The 19,119-nt window shown below is 41.1% G+C and overlaps 1 protein-coding gene across 1 annotated transcript in view; it reads right to left on the reverse strand.

Moving 5' to 3' along the window:
- Positions 1-18,826, reverse strand: part of LOC124595192 (mitochondrial fission 1 protein) — a 42,678-nt gene extending 23,852 nt beyond the window's left edge. The window contains exons 1-2 of the mRNA XM_047133814.1: positions 18,688-18,826; positions 18,103-18,309 (exon numbers count right to left, since the gene is read on the reverse strand). Of these exons, the coding sequence (XP_046989770.1) occupies positions 18,103-18,309; positions 18,688-18,732 (252 nt within the window). The 5' untranslated portion in view covers positions 18,733-18,826. The remainder of the gene's footprint in view (positions 1-18,102; positions 18,310-18,687) is intronic.
- Positions 18,827-19,119: the final 293 nt, after the last annotated feature.

A 19,119-nucleotide genomic window follows, 5' to 3' on the forward strand; every position in this document is an offset into this window, starting at 1 on the left:
AAGATAAGCCAAATTTCTTTACCAAGCCAACAAAAATAACTTCATTGTTCTGCAAGAAGATTAATGTTAGACTGCCAAATAATGTGGAAATAAATAAAAAACTGAAACTAACAACATATTTTAGTCTTTTTAATCATGTGAATGTATTTTAATTCACTTTGTAGCTCCCAGCCACAGAAACCTGTTGCATTTTCATTTGATATGAGAGCTGTCAATGAAAAGCAAACAGCAGAATCGTGAAACATTAATACAGGTCCTGAATTATCAATCATTCAGCTGGATACATCCATTATGAGTACTGACTGATAGGAGGCATGATCTACAGTGTTGATATAGTGCTACACATTGCACTGCCTGGTCTTCCTCATTTCCTCTCTCGACTTTATGTGCCCAAAAATAGATTGAGAAGGGCCACTATTTGCTCATGTTCTTCCTTTGTTGAGCTGAGAGCTGTTGACAGCTCAATGGTTAATTTCTCTGCTGTGTCATTATTACTGGTAGCACAACATGATTCTCCACTGATGGCACTGAGCTGACCTATCTGGAGAGGAATTGTGACTGTTTGTGGCCCAGAGCTCTCCTTGTCTTCATATGATTGGTTATTACCATCAATGGCATATAAATTTCTTATAAAGAATGTAACCAACACTGGTAAGTCGCCAATAACAGTCAAAGATGTTAGTCAAACTTCATTGCATTACATGTTTCGCGGATAGCCCATCATCGGTTAGTGTGTCAAAAAAATTATTATACAATCATGAGCACACAGGTAATCCACACCAAGTCTTAATACAAAAATATGTAACATGACAATGTAGAATCTACAAATTATACACACCAAAATACAAAGTTGATGAAAAAATTTTTAAATGCAAACTATGTCATACATAAAGATGCACAGCAGGATGTTAAGTGTCAAGTGATCAACATCATCAACACGTAAGTGAAGGAAGCGATACATCTAAAATTAAGACAGATTACACTCACCAGATGGTGAACAAACCAGTGGCACTCCATTACTACACACAAAAAAGAACCTTTTTTTAATATAATTATGACTGTGCCATAACTAATACCAAAGAAACCAAGGAAACTTACTTATGAAGGACCAGTAGTACAAAATAAATACATAACAAAGTATCATTAACATTTAAAGAACTATTTTATAGGCACCACCACGTGGCAGAAAAATCTACTTTCAAAGCGCAATTTTCATTATTGTTTCATAGGTTAGTGAAAGTAAATTTGGATAATGATGTAGTTAATAAGGAAACAAAATTGATACAGTTAGGACAAGCCAATGGCTATTTGGAAAAGGTCGTAAGTGAGATGAGCAGAAAAATTCTTAAAAACAAGCAACATTAGTTATATTCTTCCAAGGATAAAATTACACACATTGCCATGTCCTAATTTGGTCCTTGACACAACAGGATTGCACAAGCCTTCATAAAAGCAGAGCTTCAGGTGGATTTCTGCATATGAAAGAAACTAACTTGCTTTGTGGCATAGTCTCAATGAGAAAACTACTAAGACTAAAAAATTCTTGTGTTTAACACAATCACATGCATTTACTGGGTAGCATCTATGTGGGCCTGATGGGCAGAGACATTTTTAGAAAGATTTAGGGAGCACTCTTACAATAGCACAATTAGGTGTCATCTGTTGCTCCCTCATTAATGACAGTTTAGCTATCTTGCATGTTGAATAGAAGGGTATGGACCTCTACAATCTTGAGGAGTTGGAAGCTTACATGTATTGCCAGTCTGATCCAGACACTGTCATAAATAAACAATTTCAAATAGCAGGCAATGGTACTAAAATATTTGTGACCATTTGCTGATTCATTAGTCTGTTTTTCCATCTCTCCCTTAGTTGTATTACATTTATCATCAAATATTTCAGATTCATTATTTTCTCTTTTTACTGTAATATCTTCTGTAGTAACACATGAGTTTTAATAAATAAAATGCTCACCCTACTGTCTCTCTTACTTGGAATTTTTTTGTATTTATTGTCATTATTATTTTATTTGCTTTGTAACTGTATTTTCGCTACATTTTTTCTGCTTTAATTGAGTTTGAATATGTGCACTACATCAGTCTGCAGGCTCAAGCACATCCCCATGTGTATGCAAAAGCAATATATGGCTATGTTCATCTATACTGTAGAGAATGCCTCATGGTTCTCCACTTTGTTTTACTTTAGATATCTAACTCGTATATTAGGCTTTGGCAGTAGATTTATCTGCAACCTGGAGGTAGGCTATATAACAGCACTTTAACAGTTATTCTGTAATCGGACAGATAAAAAAATCTACTCACCAAGTGGCGGCAGAACATACACATAAAAGGTTATTATTACGTAAGCTTTCGTCTCCTCTTTCTGGCAGGAAGGTTGAAGAGGAAGGAAGAGGGGTGACGGAAAAAGACAGAGAGGTCTAGGGAAAGAGGTAGGTTTTAGAAAAGTCACCCAGCACCAAAGGGCAGGTGAGACCTAACACATGGGATGATAAGGAAAGACAGACTGTTTGAGACTGCACTGGACAAGATTTGAAAACCTTAGAGCTTAAAGGTGGGAGACCGGTTAATATGCAAGACACAGATAACTGCTAAAACATCATGCATGAGTTAATAAGATTGGAAAGTCAAGTGCACTGTATACAAGATAGTAGGAGTGTGGGGGGGGGGGGAGGGGGGGGGGGAGGGGAGACGAAAAATAGGCACGAAAATGAAAGATGCAGAAAACTAAAAAGGAGTGAAGAAAGGAGTAATTACTGTGAAGAAATGCTGAGATGGAAGAAATTAATGTAAATTAATGCCAGGTGGGTGGTGAGAACCAAGGACATGTTGCACTATTAGTTCCCTCCAGCGAAGTTTGGAGGAATTTGTGTCTAGGGGAAGAATTCACCATTTGGTGCGTGAATTTTTTATCTACCCAATTACATTACAATGTCAAAAATTGATTGTTTTTGTTGATATATTGATTGTTATTCTGATGGTTTATTTGTTTTATATTCATGACCTTTCGTAAGTTTCCATCGTACCTTTGATAATAGTTACCGCACATTTGCAATCATATTAAAAAATAATCTTTTATTGGCTTCACACACTACTGGCTTGTGTACTATCTGGTGTGTAGTGTTAAGTATTAATTTTGTGTGCATCACTTCCTCCACTTGTGTATTTATGATTTTGGCCATTTTGCACTACTATTCTAGCATTGTGCTCCTTTGTGTGTGACATTTGCGTGTACAATTTTTTCATCACTTTGTATACAAAAAAGGGGATAAAGACAATGTAAACAACTACAGACCCATCACAATTTCCTCCTGCATCTCTAAAGTACTGGAAAAAGTTATGTATGAGAAACTTATGAAATTTATAAATAAAAACAGCATCCTATGTAATGAACAACATGGATTCAGAAATAAGAAGTCAACGACAACTGCTGTCTATGAGTGCATCAATTCCATCCTAAACCTGATGGGCAAAAAGCAGGAAACAATAGGAGTCTTTATTGACTTGACAAAAGCTTTTGACATGGTGGACCATAAAATTCTGCTATAAAAGCTAGAAAGATATGGTATTCGAGGTCTGTCCAACATGTGGATCAGTTCCTTCCTGACTAATCGTATGCAGGCAGTGTGCGTCAAGCACACAAATATTGAACTAAAAACTGTATCTAATCACTTATCCGACTATAAACAAATAAAATGTGGTGTACCCCAGGGATCAGTATTGGGACCCCTTCTGTTTCTTCTGTACATAAATGATCTAAGCTTAAATATTGATGCACACAAAACAATCATATTTGCAGATGACACCACGATTCTACTAAAAGGAGACGACAATGAACAGTTACAGCAGACAGTAAACACAGTCACGAAACAACTTAGCAGCTGAGCACAGAGTAATCAGCTTGTAATAAACAGTAAGAAAACCGTTGCTCTAAAATTCCACAATGTTCCTAACACAGACATGTTTATCCCATCACTCTCTATCAATGATGAACCAGTTGGTAACAATACTGAAACCAAATTCTTAGGACTTTGGCTGCAGAGTAACATCAGATGGAATAAGCATATTGAATATCTCAATGCAGAACTGAGCAAAACATGTTACCTTCTTTGTTCATTAAAATCATGCTGTAGTGAGACAACAGTATTGAATGCATATCATGCGTACTTTCATTCTCGTCTTAGATATGGGGTCACCTTCTGGGGAAACGCTAAAACAGCTAATAGCACTTTTAAACTACAAAATAGGGCCATTAGAATCTTGTTTGGGTGCAAGCCTAGAGACTCTTGTAAACCCCTGTTTAAGAAATCTGGTATTCCTCCATTACCGTGTGTATACATTATGGAAACCCTTTTGTTCTTTAAATTAAATGTAATAGGCAAGGACCAGAGACTGCAAAAAAACTGTGATATACACGAGCACTTTACCAGACAAAACAAACTTACATATGACTCAAATCAGCACAGCACTGTGCCAAAAAGGTGCTTTTCACATGGGAGTTAAGCTTTATAACAAACTTCCTGAAAACATAAAAGCTATCACTGAGATCAATACATTTGGAAAATCTCTAAAGTCATATTTACAGCATTACTGCTTTTACTCCATTGAAGAATATTTAAATTTATGAAATGTGTTACATAAATACTTACGTGTAAAGTGTATTATTGTAAGCTTAAATATGTATTCCTTGAAATAACTTTCAGCCTGTATATTTATAACTTGACTTGTCCAATGTCTCATGCATAAGCTGCTATGTAGACAACAGGACCAATAAAATACAATCTACATTGTATCATTTGTGCAGCCTACACTGTCACACATTACATAATTGTTTTATGAAGTGTGTATGTGTGGAATAACTCTATGCTAATGACTGCGTAACAGTTTTTTTGGCAGATATGACGATGGGCTATGTGCGAAACAGTAATGCAACAAACAAGTTCAACAAGTGTCTTGAATTATCAGTGACCTTGGCTACAATTTTTTTTAGTATCAATATTGTTGCAAACCTCATACACGACTTCTGCTGCTATGTAGACGATGGGCTATGTGCGAAACAGTAATGCAACAAACAAGTTCAACAAGTGTCTTGAATTATCAGTGACCTTGGCTACAATTTTTTTAAGTATCAATATTGTTGCAAACCTCATACACGACTTCTGCTGCAGCTTTACAGTTTAACTGAGCAACCAGACAGTTTACTAGACCTAGTCCTTGTGACAGTGGAGTAAGTGTGTCTTCTATTACGGGCAATGCCTCAGAAAACAATTTTAAAATTTACATATTTTCTTAAAACGTTCATCATATGAGAGAAAAATATTGCCAGAATGACATCTGATACAAAGAAAACAAGCACACAATTTCAGAGAAAATGACACAAAATGCAGTGCTCTTGACTAAACCAATGAGTACCTCTCAGCCCTCACTATATGTAACATGGTGCTCCTCATGATACTTGTTGCCACATTTTTAATTCTGGTACCGTACACAATATGTTTCTTGCCTCTCAAGAGTTACCTAAAATTACCCTCCCACAGGTCAAACAACAAATTCAGACACTGGTGTATCAATATTCACTCTGTCCTATAAATTTTTGTATCATTTACCTCTTTTCACCTCTGACTTCCATATGTGAAAATATTAAGCTGGACAATTGTAAAGAGTCTGCTTCAACTGTGCATCTCCTTACAACTGACCAACCCAGTCAGTTTGAAGGGAGCAATAGCATACAGCGTCCAATAGAACCATTACCAATGAAGCACTGTCATGTTCAAATGAATCTTCAGACTGACGGCAATTTTACTTTTGGCTATATGAAGCTATTGTTGCCAACCTATACACTCTACAGCAAAAGTTCATTGGATAACAAAGCACTGTATTAGACTAACTGTAAGAAATATGTTCTTTTGAGAAATTATAATTCCTGAGATGCTATACGAACTTTTCTCTGGGCCTTCTCCTTTGAAAGTATGCAAAAATAGTGACCCGTCTGCAATAAATTTTCATAGCACATCTACATGATTATTTAGAACTAAATCTTATGTATCATCATCATATCATCATCATATCATCATAATATCATCATCATCATTTTTTACACTTATTGTCATTATTCAGTTGCTTTGACACTTGTGGAAATGTGGTCCTGTGAAAATAAAAGACATTTGTTTGCTTTGTGCCATATGCATTTTGCTTCTGTTTATTTATGAAGCATCTTTAGTGGTCCTTAATACATATCTATTCTGCATACACAATTGCGTTATATAAGAATCCCAAGCAAGTTTTATTAAGAGTTTTTGGTTATACTCGTTAGGCAAGAAACAAATTTCGTTAGGATAAACTACTATTTGGTTCTACTTAAGATTTTGTTGTTTCGGACTAAGTGCATTTTCATCTGTGTGTAATCCATATAAGATGATACAATTAGGCCTATATTATACTAGATACTTAAGACTTTCAGCAACGAAGATTATTCCCTTCAATATTTTTTTGTGACAAATCATTCCTCTCCAAGAACGGCTCCCCCGCATTTGGGGGAGCACTGCACTGCACAGCCCCCCCCCCCTCCCTCCTCTCCCCTCCCAGTTCTCAGAGAAAGGAAGACCGTTTCTTTTCTTTCACATAAATGATTTAGAAGTCTGTGTTACACAGGTTTTTACCAGGGTCAGAATTGGATTTTTTTTAATGGCTACTTACAAGTCATTACTAGTCTTCCAAGATATTAAAAATACTCCATACCCCAGGCCTTCCCCTACCCTCCAGCCCCCCCCCCCCCCCAAACTGTTGTACAAGAGCCCTTGTTCCTCTGTAATGATTATTGATTTCATATCTGTTATTTCCATTTAATGTTCTGTTTGTCCACTAGGTAAGGACAGTAGTTTAACACTATTCAATTCTTTACTATGCATCCTCAAATCTGAGCCACCACAGCAAAGAAGAGAAGTGTTAATAGAAGAGGTACACCTTTTGCCACTGAAGGCAGCTGATATTCTTATATTTGAAAGCACAATGAAAGCAAGTGTCAATAGTTAGAGAAACAAATTACATTGCTCACAGCAAAATCAATTACATCCACTTCAGCTTTGAAGTCCCAGAGATTCCTATTTTACGCGAGTCTCAGCAAATACTAAGATTACACTGTAGCAAATTCTTAGGTCTCCTCATAGTATGGTCAGCTGAGAACCTCATACCTCCAAACCATAAAATATTAGTCTCCCGCTACTTTTACCATTAGGACAATCTCAAATTGAAAACATCATTGTCACAAAATCTACTATTTCAAACAATGGAAAGGCCACAATGGAATGTAACAATATTATGAAAAGGTAAGTTGCCACTCACTATATAGTGGAGATGCTGAGTTGTAGATAGGCACAACAAAAAGAACAGTCTTTTCATTGTGCCTATCAGCAACTCAACTTGTCTTTATCACTTTGCTTATTTTTTCTGTTGTAGAATTTTATTATGTACTTTCCCTGCAACTGCTTTTGTGAAATAACTTATGTTGCAAGTCTGTTTTTGTAAGGTAACTACATTCTATGAAAACACATTTGTATATACTAAGTTGTTCCACATCCTAGTGTCTTCCACATAGGAAAGGATCTAAGGAATAAGTATATCAATAAATAAAATAAAGTAACAACACTACACACAACTACCAATGTAGAAATGGACTACCTCTACTGTCCAGGAACCAATGATGTTGTACAGCTTTGTAGCACAATTATAATTACACACCACCACACAGTTTAAAATATACTCTCAAGCACGGCTGATAAAGCGAGAGAAAATGCAACAAAACTTCACAATATAAAGAAGTTCAGAGTGTGGTTTCTGCAAACAAATATTGATAACTACATAACTTCAAATTTCTGAGAATCCTGGATAAGGGCTGAATTAATGAATCAGTTGTGTATTTTATACACAGGCAATTATTATATAGTCTTAAACATAACAAAATATTACAAAAAAGTTTCTGACTTGAAGATCAATAATTTCAATCTAACTCAGTTATATAATAGTACGACGTTTCTTACGATGGGATTTAACTCGGCAATACACTAAGAAAACTTATTAAACCCCCCCCCCCCCATGTTACATGACTAAAAACAGCAGAAAAGGCTTTCAATTACTTCAGGAATATATTATGCTGTTTGTCTGAATGCATACTACAACTATTACACAAAGTGATTGACACTTGTACACGCGATATCACTTTGTCATACCCAACATAGCCACAGAATCTGTGCAATGACATTCCTTTGTACTTTCTCCATTTACCAGCTGTGCTGAATTTGTCATGCAGAACAGTAATAGCCTTATTACTTTTCTCCTCACGTTATCAGCTGAAGAGAATACCACGAGATGGCAGAAGTCTTGGTTGGTTGGTTTAAAAAAAGGGGCAAGGGACCAAACTGCAAGGTCATGGGTCCCTTGTTCCCAGTAAAATAAGTACACAAGGGAAAGAAAAAAGAAAGGAGACGTACAGAACAATAACAGGAGAAAGGAAGAACGTGAAGAATGACAGAAGGCCAACCAACACTACTATGGACAAAACAGGGAAAGAAAACCACAGAGAAGCAAGAGAAAGGTAAGAGGGATATTCTTGTGGTCGACCACAAGAATAAAAGGAAAAGCCAGCCACTCTGTGACACATACAACCTAAAAGTATTAGAGTGAGAACACAAAGGGACAAAGGACATGCGTTAAAACTTTTATAGAATGATAAAACCCACTGTCACACATGAAACGTAAAACTAAATTCGCCGATGAGGTGCTGTCAGCTAAAATTAATGGCAGCGAGTCCTGTAACTGGAAAGCCCGCCACAGGGCAGCCAAAAGAGGACATCTCACTAAGATATGGGCCACTGTCAGCCTGGCGCCACACCGACACAGACGCAGGTCATCACGGCGAAGAAGGTAGCCATGTGTCACCCAAGCATGGCCAATGCAGAGCCAACAGAGAACCACAGGTACCCCAGGAGAGGACTGCATGGAGGTCTTGCACACGTTCGTAGTCTCCTTAATGGCATGCAGTTTGTTATGCATACTGAGGTTATGCCATTCTGTCTCCCAACGCTACTAAAGCTTGCGGTTGCACAGAAGCCTATCTCCATAAGCAGTTTCCGCGTAGCCTGTTTGGCCAGCCTGTCAGCAAGTTTGTTGCCTGGGATGCCGATGTGACCTGGGGTCCAGACAAACACCACTGAACAACTGGACTGTTCCAGGGCATAAATGGACTCCTGGATGGTTGATACCAAAGGATGACAAGGGTAGCACTGGTCGATAGCTTGAGGACTGCTCAAGGAGTCAGTACACAGAAGAAATGACTCCCCAGGGCATGAATAGGTGTGCTCAAGAGCACAGAATATAGCCACCAGCTCGGAAGTGAAAACACTGCAGCTATCGGGCAAGGAATGTCCTCCATGGACATATGCGAAGCCGACATGATCATCAGCCATCGAGATGTTGGTGTAAACCACATCATGGCCTCATTACATGTGAAGAATCTAGAGGAACTGCAGCGGAGAGCCGCAGGGTTAACTGAGTCCTTAGGGTCATGTGAAAAAAAAGGTCCAGACGAAGCTGCTGTCTAGGTGTGCACCATGGAGTTGTATGTGAATGGCCCTCAAGTATAGGTGGTACCTGGGTTGCCAATGCAGGAGATGAACCACCATGGATGGGAAAAGGAGATGGTAATTTGGAAGCACAGGAGAAATATGAACGTGGGCGACGTAACTGGCCATCAGTTGCGCACATCACCCTGCAATGGAGGGACTTTAGCCTCCACCAGTACGCTGGTCAAAGGACTCGTCCTAAAAGCTCCTGTCACTAGGCGAATGCCACAGTGGTGCACTGGGTCGAGTAAACGCAACACTGAGGGCACTGCTGAACCGTAAACCAGACTCCCACAGTCAAGGCGGGATTGAACAAGGGCTCTGTAGAGCTGCAGCAGTGTGGAGCAATCTGCACCCCCAGTTGGTGTTGCTCAAGCAGTGGAGGGCATAAAGGTGACGAAAATGAGGAAGCCAAGTCAATCAGGCGTCGAAAACCAGTCCTAAGAACCAATGTGTCACCACTGAAGTGAGTGAATCATCATTAAGGTAAAGTTCTGGTTTTGGATGAACGGTGAGATGCCGACAGAAGTGCAAACACACGACTTAACGACTGAAAACCGGAAACAGCGGGCTACAGCCCATGACTGCGCCTTCTGGATGGCTCCCCATACGCGCTGCTCAGCAACACCAGTACTGGTGGAGAAGTATGAAATGCAGAAGTCGTCTGCATACACAGAAGGCGAGATGCACAGCCCTACTGCTGCTGCTAAGACCATTAATGACCACTAAAAACACACACACACTCAATACAGAGCCCTGCCAGACCCCATTCTCTTGGATATGGGTGGAACTATGGGAGGCACCAACTTTGACACACAAGGTACAAAGCAACAGGAAATTTTGGATAAAAATCGAGAGTGGGCCTCGAAGACCCCACTCGTATAATGTGGCAAGGATATGATGTCGCCAGGTGGTGTCATATGCTTTTCGTACATAAAAAAAGACGGCAATCAGGTGTTGGCGTCTGGAAAAGGCTGTTCGGATGGCAGACTCAAGGGACACAAGATTAACAGTGGGAGAGCGACACTGGCAGAAGCCGCTCTGACATGGAGCCAGTAGGCCATGTGACTTCAAGATCAAACCCAACCGCCAACACACCATACATTCCAGCAGCTTACAAAGAACATTGGTGAGGCTGATGGGCCAATAGCTATCCACACCAAGGGGGGTTTAACTGGGTTTGGGCACTAGAATAATGGTGCTCTCCAGTCATTGCGATGGAAAGACGCCATCACACCAGATCAGACTGAGGAGGATGAGGAGATGTCACCTGACTGTGGATCCGATCTGGCCCAGGAGTTATGTCGGGACAATGTGCAAGGTTACTGAGGAGCTCCCACTCTGTAAATGTGGCGTTATAGGATTCACTGTGGCATGTAGTGAATGAGAGGACTTCCCCTTCCTGCCACCGTTTGAGATTGCGAAAGGCTGGGGGTAATTCTCCGACGGAGAGCCTCGAGCAAAGGGCTCGGCAATCGCATTTGCATCGGTAGATAACCCGCCATTTACATTAACACCGGGAACACCTGTTGGGGTCTGGCACCCAAAAACACATTTCACCTTAGCCCAGACTTGGGAAGGTGACGTATGGCATCAAATGGTCGACACTTATCTCTCCCAACACTCCTGCTTCCATCGTCTGACAAGTTGGCGAACGCGGGCACGGAGCTGTTTAAAGGCTATGAGGTGCTCCAGGGAAGGGCGTGCTTATGCCACTGTAGAGCTCGCCAATGCTCCTTAATTGCTTCAGTGACTTCCAGTGAACACCAAGGAACTGCCTTTAGCCGGGGGCCTACTAAAGAGTGAGGGATCGCATTTTCTGCCGCAGAGACCATTGTTGTAGTCACCTGCTCAACCATCATATCAATGTAACCGTGTGAGGGAGATTTAATGGAGACAACAGAGGTGAGAAAGTTCCCCAGTCCACCTTGTTTAAAGCCTATCTGGCAGGCTTCCTGGGCCTGACACCGGGCCAGTGACAGGAAGATGGCGAAGTGGGCACTACTACACAGGTCATCATGTGCTCTCCAGTGGATAGATGTAAGAAGTCCTGTGCTGCAAATTGATAAATCAATGGCCGAGTAACTGCCATGAGCCACACTGACATGTGTGGCAGGGCAGCACCAGTACGTAAGAGGCAGAGATCGAAGACAGTAAAGTTCCAACATCTCTGCCTCTGCCAGTACGCATGGCGCCATGCCACGAGGGGTTATGGGCGTTAAAATCTCCCAATAGTAGGAAGGGTTTAGGGAGGCGATGGAAAGGTGCAGCTAGTACATTCAGGGGTACTGCACCATCTGGAGGAAGATATACACTGCAGACAGTTACTTCCTGCGTCGACGTCATGCTGACAGCCACAGCTTCTACAGGGGTTTGAAGGGGCACAGTTTCACTACAGACCGAGTTTAGGACATAAACGCAAACTCCACCTGACACACTATTATAGTTGGTACAGTTCCTGTAATATCCCCTATAGCCGTGGAGGGCTGGGGTCCGTATTGCCGGGAAGCAGGTTTCTTGGAGTACAAAAAAGCACGTGTAAAGCTTAACAGTTGCCGTAGCGCAGCCAGGCAGTGGAAAAAACCACCGCAATTCCACTGGAGGATGACATCATTGTGAGACTGGGAAGGCATGAACATTCAATGAGGCAGGCTATGCCTCAGAGTCACCTGCTGCCACTGACTTATTGCCTAAGCAGGCTGTATCTATTGTGTCTGAGGGTCGGGCAAGATCTAGATCCTCAGCAGATGCCTAATTCTCCACCTTATACTCAGACACAGAGCTTGTAGGTAGCGGTGGTGTGGGTGCCACCGGAATTCCCTTGGTCTTTAGGATATTTTTTGGATTTCTCTCGCTGTTCCTTGAGCTTCCCTCGCTGGGAGGACTTCCCTGATCCAGTCTCTGGGACTGAAGATGAGCGTGAAGCCCTATGCCCAGCTGCTTTTGGGCTCTTCAGTCAACGGCAGGTGTCATCTTTCCCACTAGAAGAAACCTGGGAAGGGAGTGACCCAATGGGCCCCCTCACCCCTTCCTAGCAAGAGGAGTTGAAGAAGACTGTTGGGTGAGGGGGTGAGGGGGGGGGGGTGTTTGCCCCCGAAGAAGGTGGTGCGGGAGCAACAGCGAGGGAAGTACCCCCCCCCCCCCCCCCCCCACACACACACACACACCATCAAGACGGCAGGTGTAGTATTCTGGTTCTGAGAGGCGACAGGAATGTGAGGAACTGATGGGGCGACTACTGTTCTTGTAGCAGCAGTGTAAGAGCAGGTCATAGCCACACGATGTAAGTAGTCAAATTTCCTCTTAGCCTCAGTGTAGGTCAGTTGGTCCAGGGTCTTGTATTCCACGATTTTCCTCTCTGCCTGTAAAATCCTGCAGTCTGGCGAGCAAGGTGAATGATGCTCTCCACAGCTGACACAGATCGGAGGCAGTGCACATTGAGTACTGGGATGTGATGGACGCCCACAATCTCGACATGTGATGCTGGAAGTACAGTGGAAAGACGTATGGCCGATCTTCCAGCACTTAAAGCACCGCATAGGGGGAGGGATATATGGCTTGACACATCACAGCGATAGACCATCACCTTGAACTTCTCAGGTAATGTGTCACGCTCGAAGGCCAAGATGAAGGCACCGGTGGCAACCTGATTATCTTGGATCCCAATTGACGCGCCAGACAAAATGAACACTTTGCCACTCTAAATTGGCGCACAACGCGTCATCTGACTGTAAAACAAGGTCCCTGTGGAATATAATATCCTGGACCATATTTGAGCTCTTATGGGTCTTGATGGTAACAGAAACATCCCCAACTTGTCACGAGCAAGTAATGCCCGTGACTGGGCAGAGGATGCCCGTGACTGGGCAGAGGATGCTGTTTTTATGAAGACTGACATAGAGCGCATTTTGGACAAGCCCTCCACCTCGCCAGATGCTCCACAAAAAACTGAGGCTTCATGGTCGTGAAAGATTCCCCGTCAACTGTTGTACATACGAGGTACCGGGGCGAATAAGCTTCACTGCCAGCCTCAGCCTGGCGTTCCTCCCATTGTGTGGCCATGGAGGGGAATGATTTGGGGTCATATTTCTTAGCATTGAAGTTAGACTTTGCCCGCTTAGAGACTGCTGGTGTCCCATGGGCACCACCCAGCCTCAGCAAGGGCCACCTGGCAGGATGACCATTGCTGGGAGTCCCAATACCCCAGGGAGATGGGCATCTACTCCATGGCATACGTTGGGAGTTAATGGCGCAGGCATCAGCAGAGCAATCCAGGTGTTGTCAGGGGTCTACAATCAACAGGGTACATGGCGGCCCCACCAGAATGGACTGGCTGCCATGCTGGATATGAGGTGCAAGAAGTCCATGGACATCATCAGCACAGAAAGTGACACTGCATATTGCATGGTGGAAAACGCACCAAGGAAGGTGTCCTTGCCCAAGAGATGAAAAATGAGTGGGACTGCAATGCAATGACGAGGTAGTGAACTAAAGATCTCAAGGCACGATGCATCACGTAAGGCGCCCTTACCCAATTGGCTCGCCCTTCAGGAAAATATAGAAAGATGAAGGTCAAAACTGACGGGACCATCAGATGAAGGCCGAAATGTGCGAGATTCCTTTTAGTCGCCTCTTACGACAGGCAGGAATACCTTGGGCCTATTCTAACCCCTGGACCCACAGAGGGCAGAAGTCATGGGACAGCAATATGTACCTAAACAGGTGATGGTAGTAGCACACATACAGGATGTAAAATGGGCAGTGCACTTTGTGAATGAGGTTTCTGACTTGAGTATGGCTGCACAACAGGGATTAACAGACTTTGAATAAGGAATGATAGTTTGAACTAGACACATGGGACATTTCATTTTGGAAATCGCTAGGGAATTCAACATTCCGAGATCCACAGTGTCAAGAGTGACGAGAATACCAAATTTGAGGCATTACCTCTCACCACGGGCAACTCATTGGCCAACAGCCTTCACACACTGCATGAAATAACTGCAGAAATCAATGTGATATGTATGACAAATAAATCTATTAGGACAGTGCAGCAAAATTTGATGTTAATCGACTATGGCGGCTTCAACTGAGAGTGCCTTTGCTAACAACATATCACCTGCAGTGATCGTCCTGGACTTGTAACCTTGTCGATTGGACCCTAGACAGCTGGAAAAATATGGTCTGGTCAGATGAGTTCCGATTTATGTAAGTAAGAGATGATGGCAGAGTTCGAGTGTGCCACAGACACCACGATTCACGGACATGGTGTTAACAACATATTGTGCAAGCTGGTGGTGGCTCCATAATGGTGTGATCTGTATAACATGGAATTGACTGGGTTGTTTCGGCCAAGTGAACTAAGTGGAAATGGTTATGTTCAGCTACTTTGAGGCTATTTGCCCCAGTCATGAACTTCATGTGACCAAAGAATGATAGAGTTTTTATGGATGACAATGCACCCTATGTTACCAGGCCACAGTTGTTCGCAGTTGCTCTGAACATTTTGGACAATTTGAGCAAATAATTTTGTCACCCAGATCACCTGATATTAATCCCACAAAACAGTTATGGAACATAATGAAAAGGTCAGTTTGTGTAAAAAATCCTGTCCTGGTAACACTTCCACAATTGTGGATAGCTAGGGACGCAGAATGGCTCAATATTTCTACAGGAGAGTTCAGACACTTGAGTACCTGCCATGTCAAGTGTCTGCACTGCACTGGGCAAAAGGAAGTCCGACACTACATTAGGATATATCCCGTGACTTGCCACCTCATAATATGTTCACTATTGTAATAAAAAATAGTATATTCAAACAAATTATGTGACAAAATGAATTGCAACAGTTATGTTATCAGCAGTAACTGACATCCACAGACAATGTAATAATATCAAACAGACTGCACATCCAAGTTCATTCTCTGGTTAGCTGCTGCTGTGGTAGCTCTCTTTCAAACAAATAGTCTTCAGTACTGCATATAACTTCTGATTCCTGAGAAGTGGCAAGCAGTCCTTCCAGAAGTTGAAGCAGGAACAGAGTCTGATTGACAACATTATTCTAATAGGCCCTGCGATGTGGGTACTACAGCAAATGAAAACTAGACTAAATTACAGCCATTATACTGCGCAAGGGAAATCATCTCTTCTGTATGGTACAATTACAGAATTTTATTGAGAAATATGTACTGGATGTAAATTAGCAGAATTTTTGGACCTCTGGATAGAGGCTACTCAGGACAGTGTGATCAGAGAAAACAAATCTGGCTTTCTATGGAGCTGCATATAAAACGTTACAATTCCTAATTAGGTATGCAGGTTACACGCTTCCATTTAGGTGAACCACCAAAATGTGAGAGTGTGGGTCATTCTTAATTCCCATGATAAAAATGGCTCTGAGCACTATGGGACTTAACATCTATGGTCATCAGTCCCCTAATTCCCATGATACTGTGGCGCATAAATGAGATTGATTATTATTGTCTATATAATGCCGCAGACCAAGATGTATGGAAAGTTTTTCCTCTGTGGGACGACTGGGTGGCACCTGTCACCTTGGTATGTTGCAGTTGTGATTGTTTCCAAAACAAACTGCAGATTATGAGAATTAAATCTTCCAACAAGACTGAGCACCTGTCTCTTTGGAGCATTAATGTTCATAGTGGTTTATATGACAGACTTATATATCACTAGTAGTAAAAATTATATGGTTCTATTCCTTCGCCCTCATCACCTGATCTAACACTTTCTGACTCCCTCCTTTGTGGGTAAATTAAGAACCTGCCGAAACACTGACAGTTCAGAAAATTGCATCAATGCTACTGCAACAACCAATGACAGGACATTGCTGCACAATGCATTAGACGAAATGAACTAGACTACTGCTTGGAAGTATGTTGTGTGACCAGAGAAGCATCCTCAGAGCATTTGTAAAGTGCTAAATACAAACTTCATAAGTTTATGGACGTATTCATGTGTCAATCACAAGTTAATGGAACCACTAAATCTCACAGGTGGTGGAGGCTAAAAAAAACAACAAGCTTCAACTGAATGGATTTGTACATTTAGATGAAGCTTGTCAGAATGTTGACTGGTAAACACTTAACAATTTTGACGCTCTGATAAAATACAGAGTGTGAAAGTTTTCCAAAACTTATACAGATACCGAACAGCAATAGTTAGAGCCTACAGACACACAAACAAACCAGCATGGAAGGACATACAGACTTTTAGTTATCCCCCATGTCAGTCAATCTGAACACTTATCAAGCAGTAAAGAAAACCCCAAAAAAATTTATGAAGTGGATTAAAGTTCAAAGAGAAGAAAAGTACTTCACGCTTTGCCAAGGACAATTCTATCAGAGGCAGCAAAGAGACTAGTTGAAGAGAAATCGTCTTGAAGAGGTTATAAGTGGAGTAACAACGAAAACTAAAATGATGACAATAAAATGTACGCCATATCTAGCAACACCGAGGGAATTAGATTAAGAAATGAGACACAAATAGTAACTTAGACCTATATGTGTATCTATGAACTAGCGAAGTTTTCATTCTCTTTTGTGCTGACCTGTGAAAAACTCAACGCTTCTGCTACGCAGGGAGTGGTCTTTACTCCCAACGAATTTACAACACATTCCACCATAAATTTCGTCACTATAAAAATATAGTTATTTCTGTAAGTTCAATATTTATAGTTACTTATTCACTGTGCTAGTTCTAACAGTCTTGAGAGCAGCCTTCGACTGAAGTGGAACGCAGACAATCAACAGTTCAGACAAGAAGAAAGAAGATGCTTTAGGGTACATGTTATCCAATTTCTTTAAATTTATGTATGATGGAAGTATTTAATATGCATGAAAATAATATGAAGCTTTTTTACTTTGCCTTAGTGTTAGCCTATGTCAACAATTTCGTTAAATATAGTGTGATCATAATCATTATGCTAAGGTCCAGATCAATCTGTTACCACAATGTTTCACAGTCACACATATTGTCTTCATGAACTGTCAACCAAGTTACCTTCCAACCTAACCAACACCTAGGGCCGCACTACAAGTCATTGTCACCACAACCAAGCTCTCAAGGAGGGGAGGCAGTGTCCAATGTACAGCATTAGCCAGCTTTTGAAACACGATATTACGTAATAATGCTGAACATAACGTGTGTAGCAAGGGTAACTAAAAATGAGGTGCTTAATTAAACTGGGAAGTAATTTATGAGAAGTTGACTAAAAGAAGGGACAAGTTGAGAGGGGATGGCCATAAGCATTAAGGGAATTGACAATTTGCAACAGCTGGCAGTTTGAGTAAAGGAGGGAGGGAAAGCAACTGCAAATGGTTACCAATTATCACAGTAAGCCGGTTCATGTGGATTATTGTTATGCACAGATGGAAATATTCGTGCAAGACAGAATCTTGAAAAGCCACTTCAAACAACAATTTGAACCTAAGATACACAATTACACTCACCTTTATCCTTGCAGAACCAAATGCTAAATAGTATAAACAATCCCTCCTTTGTTCCTTCTCTCGTTCGAACAGGTCTTCTAGGAGAATTATTCCTTTGCGAATATCTGCAGAATATTTACTTCGCACCAGACACCAGGCATACTCAAACTGCGCTTTATCCGTTACCTTTCCATTGGCCAATTGCTGATTGTAAACCGTCTCAAATTTCTGAAACCATATCAACAATTAGAAACAATGTACTTCCGTCGTCGCACAAAAACTCTCAGCAAAAATTCTAACACACGAGAACGTTTAGTATATTGGTACGCGATTAAGCACATCAGGCAAACACAGCAAAAATGAGGCCATGAAGAGTGAAAGGGCCTGTGTTAAGTTTCAGTTGTACGTTTTTGGGCTTTGTGACTTGCAACGACTGCTAATCAAATACCACGTCAACATTACGATATAAACATTACTATCTTGTGTGAAAACTGCAAAACAAAAACAATCATGAACAAATAACATTCATCACATAACCGGCTCATAGTAACAAAACTTTACTATTGTCAATAGATTTCAGAATAAACTGAGAGTCATTATCCCAACCTTTATATCATCCGAAGAAACAACTTCTTCGAAAATGTCTTCCATGGCTATTCCTATAGCAGAACTTCATCTACTATATATTTCGGTGATGTACATTACTCCACAGAGTTTAAGTTTACGTCATTCACTTCTGACTAATTCAGAGATATTATGCAGGATATGTTACGAGTTGTCTGTCAATGGCAGAGTAGAGCGACCTTCTGCGTAGAAAAATTAATGTTTGCATCACAGTAAAACGGCATAATAATCATGGAAGAATAATATATAATAAGAACTTATTGTATGTTTACGCTGTAGTTAAAATAATTCCTTTTCACAAATCCATAAATGAATAGCGTGTTAAATTAATATTTCATTTATTTGTTCAAGATATAATCACTGCTCGTAGATTTTCATACAAAAAGCTTGGAACAACTTTTTCATAATCAAAAT

This window comes from Schistocerca americana, chromosome 2 (assembly GCF_021461395.2).
Source record: "Schistocerca americana isolate TAMUIC-IGC-003095 chromosome 2, iqSchAmer2.1, whole genome shotgun sequence".
Taxonomy (NCBI): domain Eukaryota; kingdom Metazoa; phylum Arthropoda; class Insecta; order Orthoptera; family Acrididae; genus Schistocerca; species Schistocerca americana.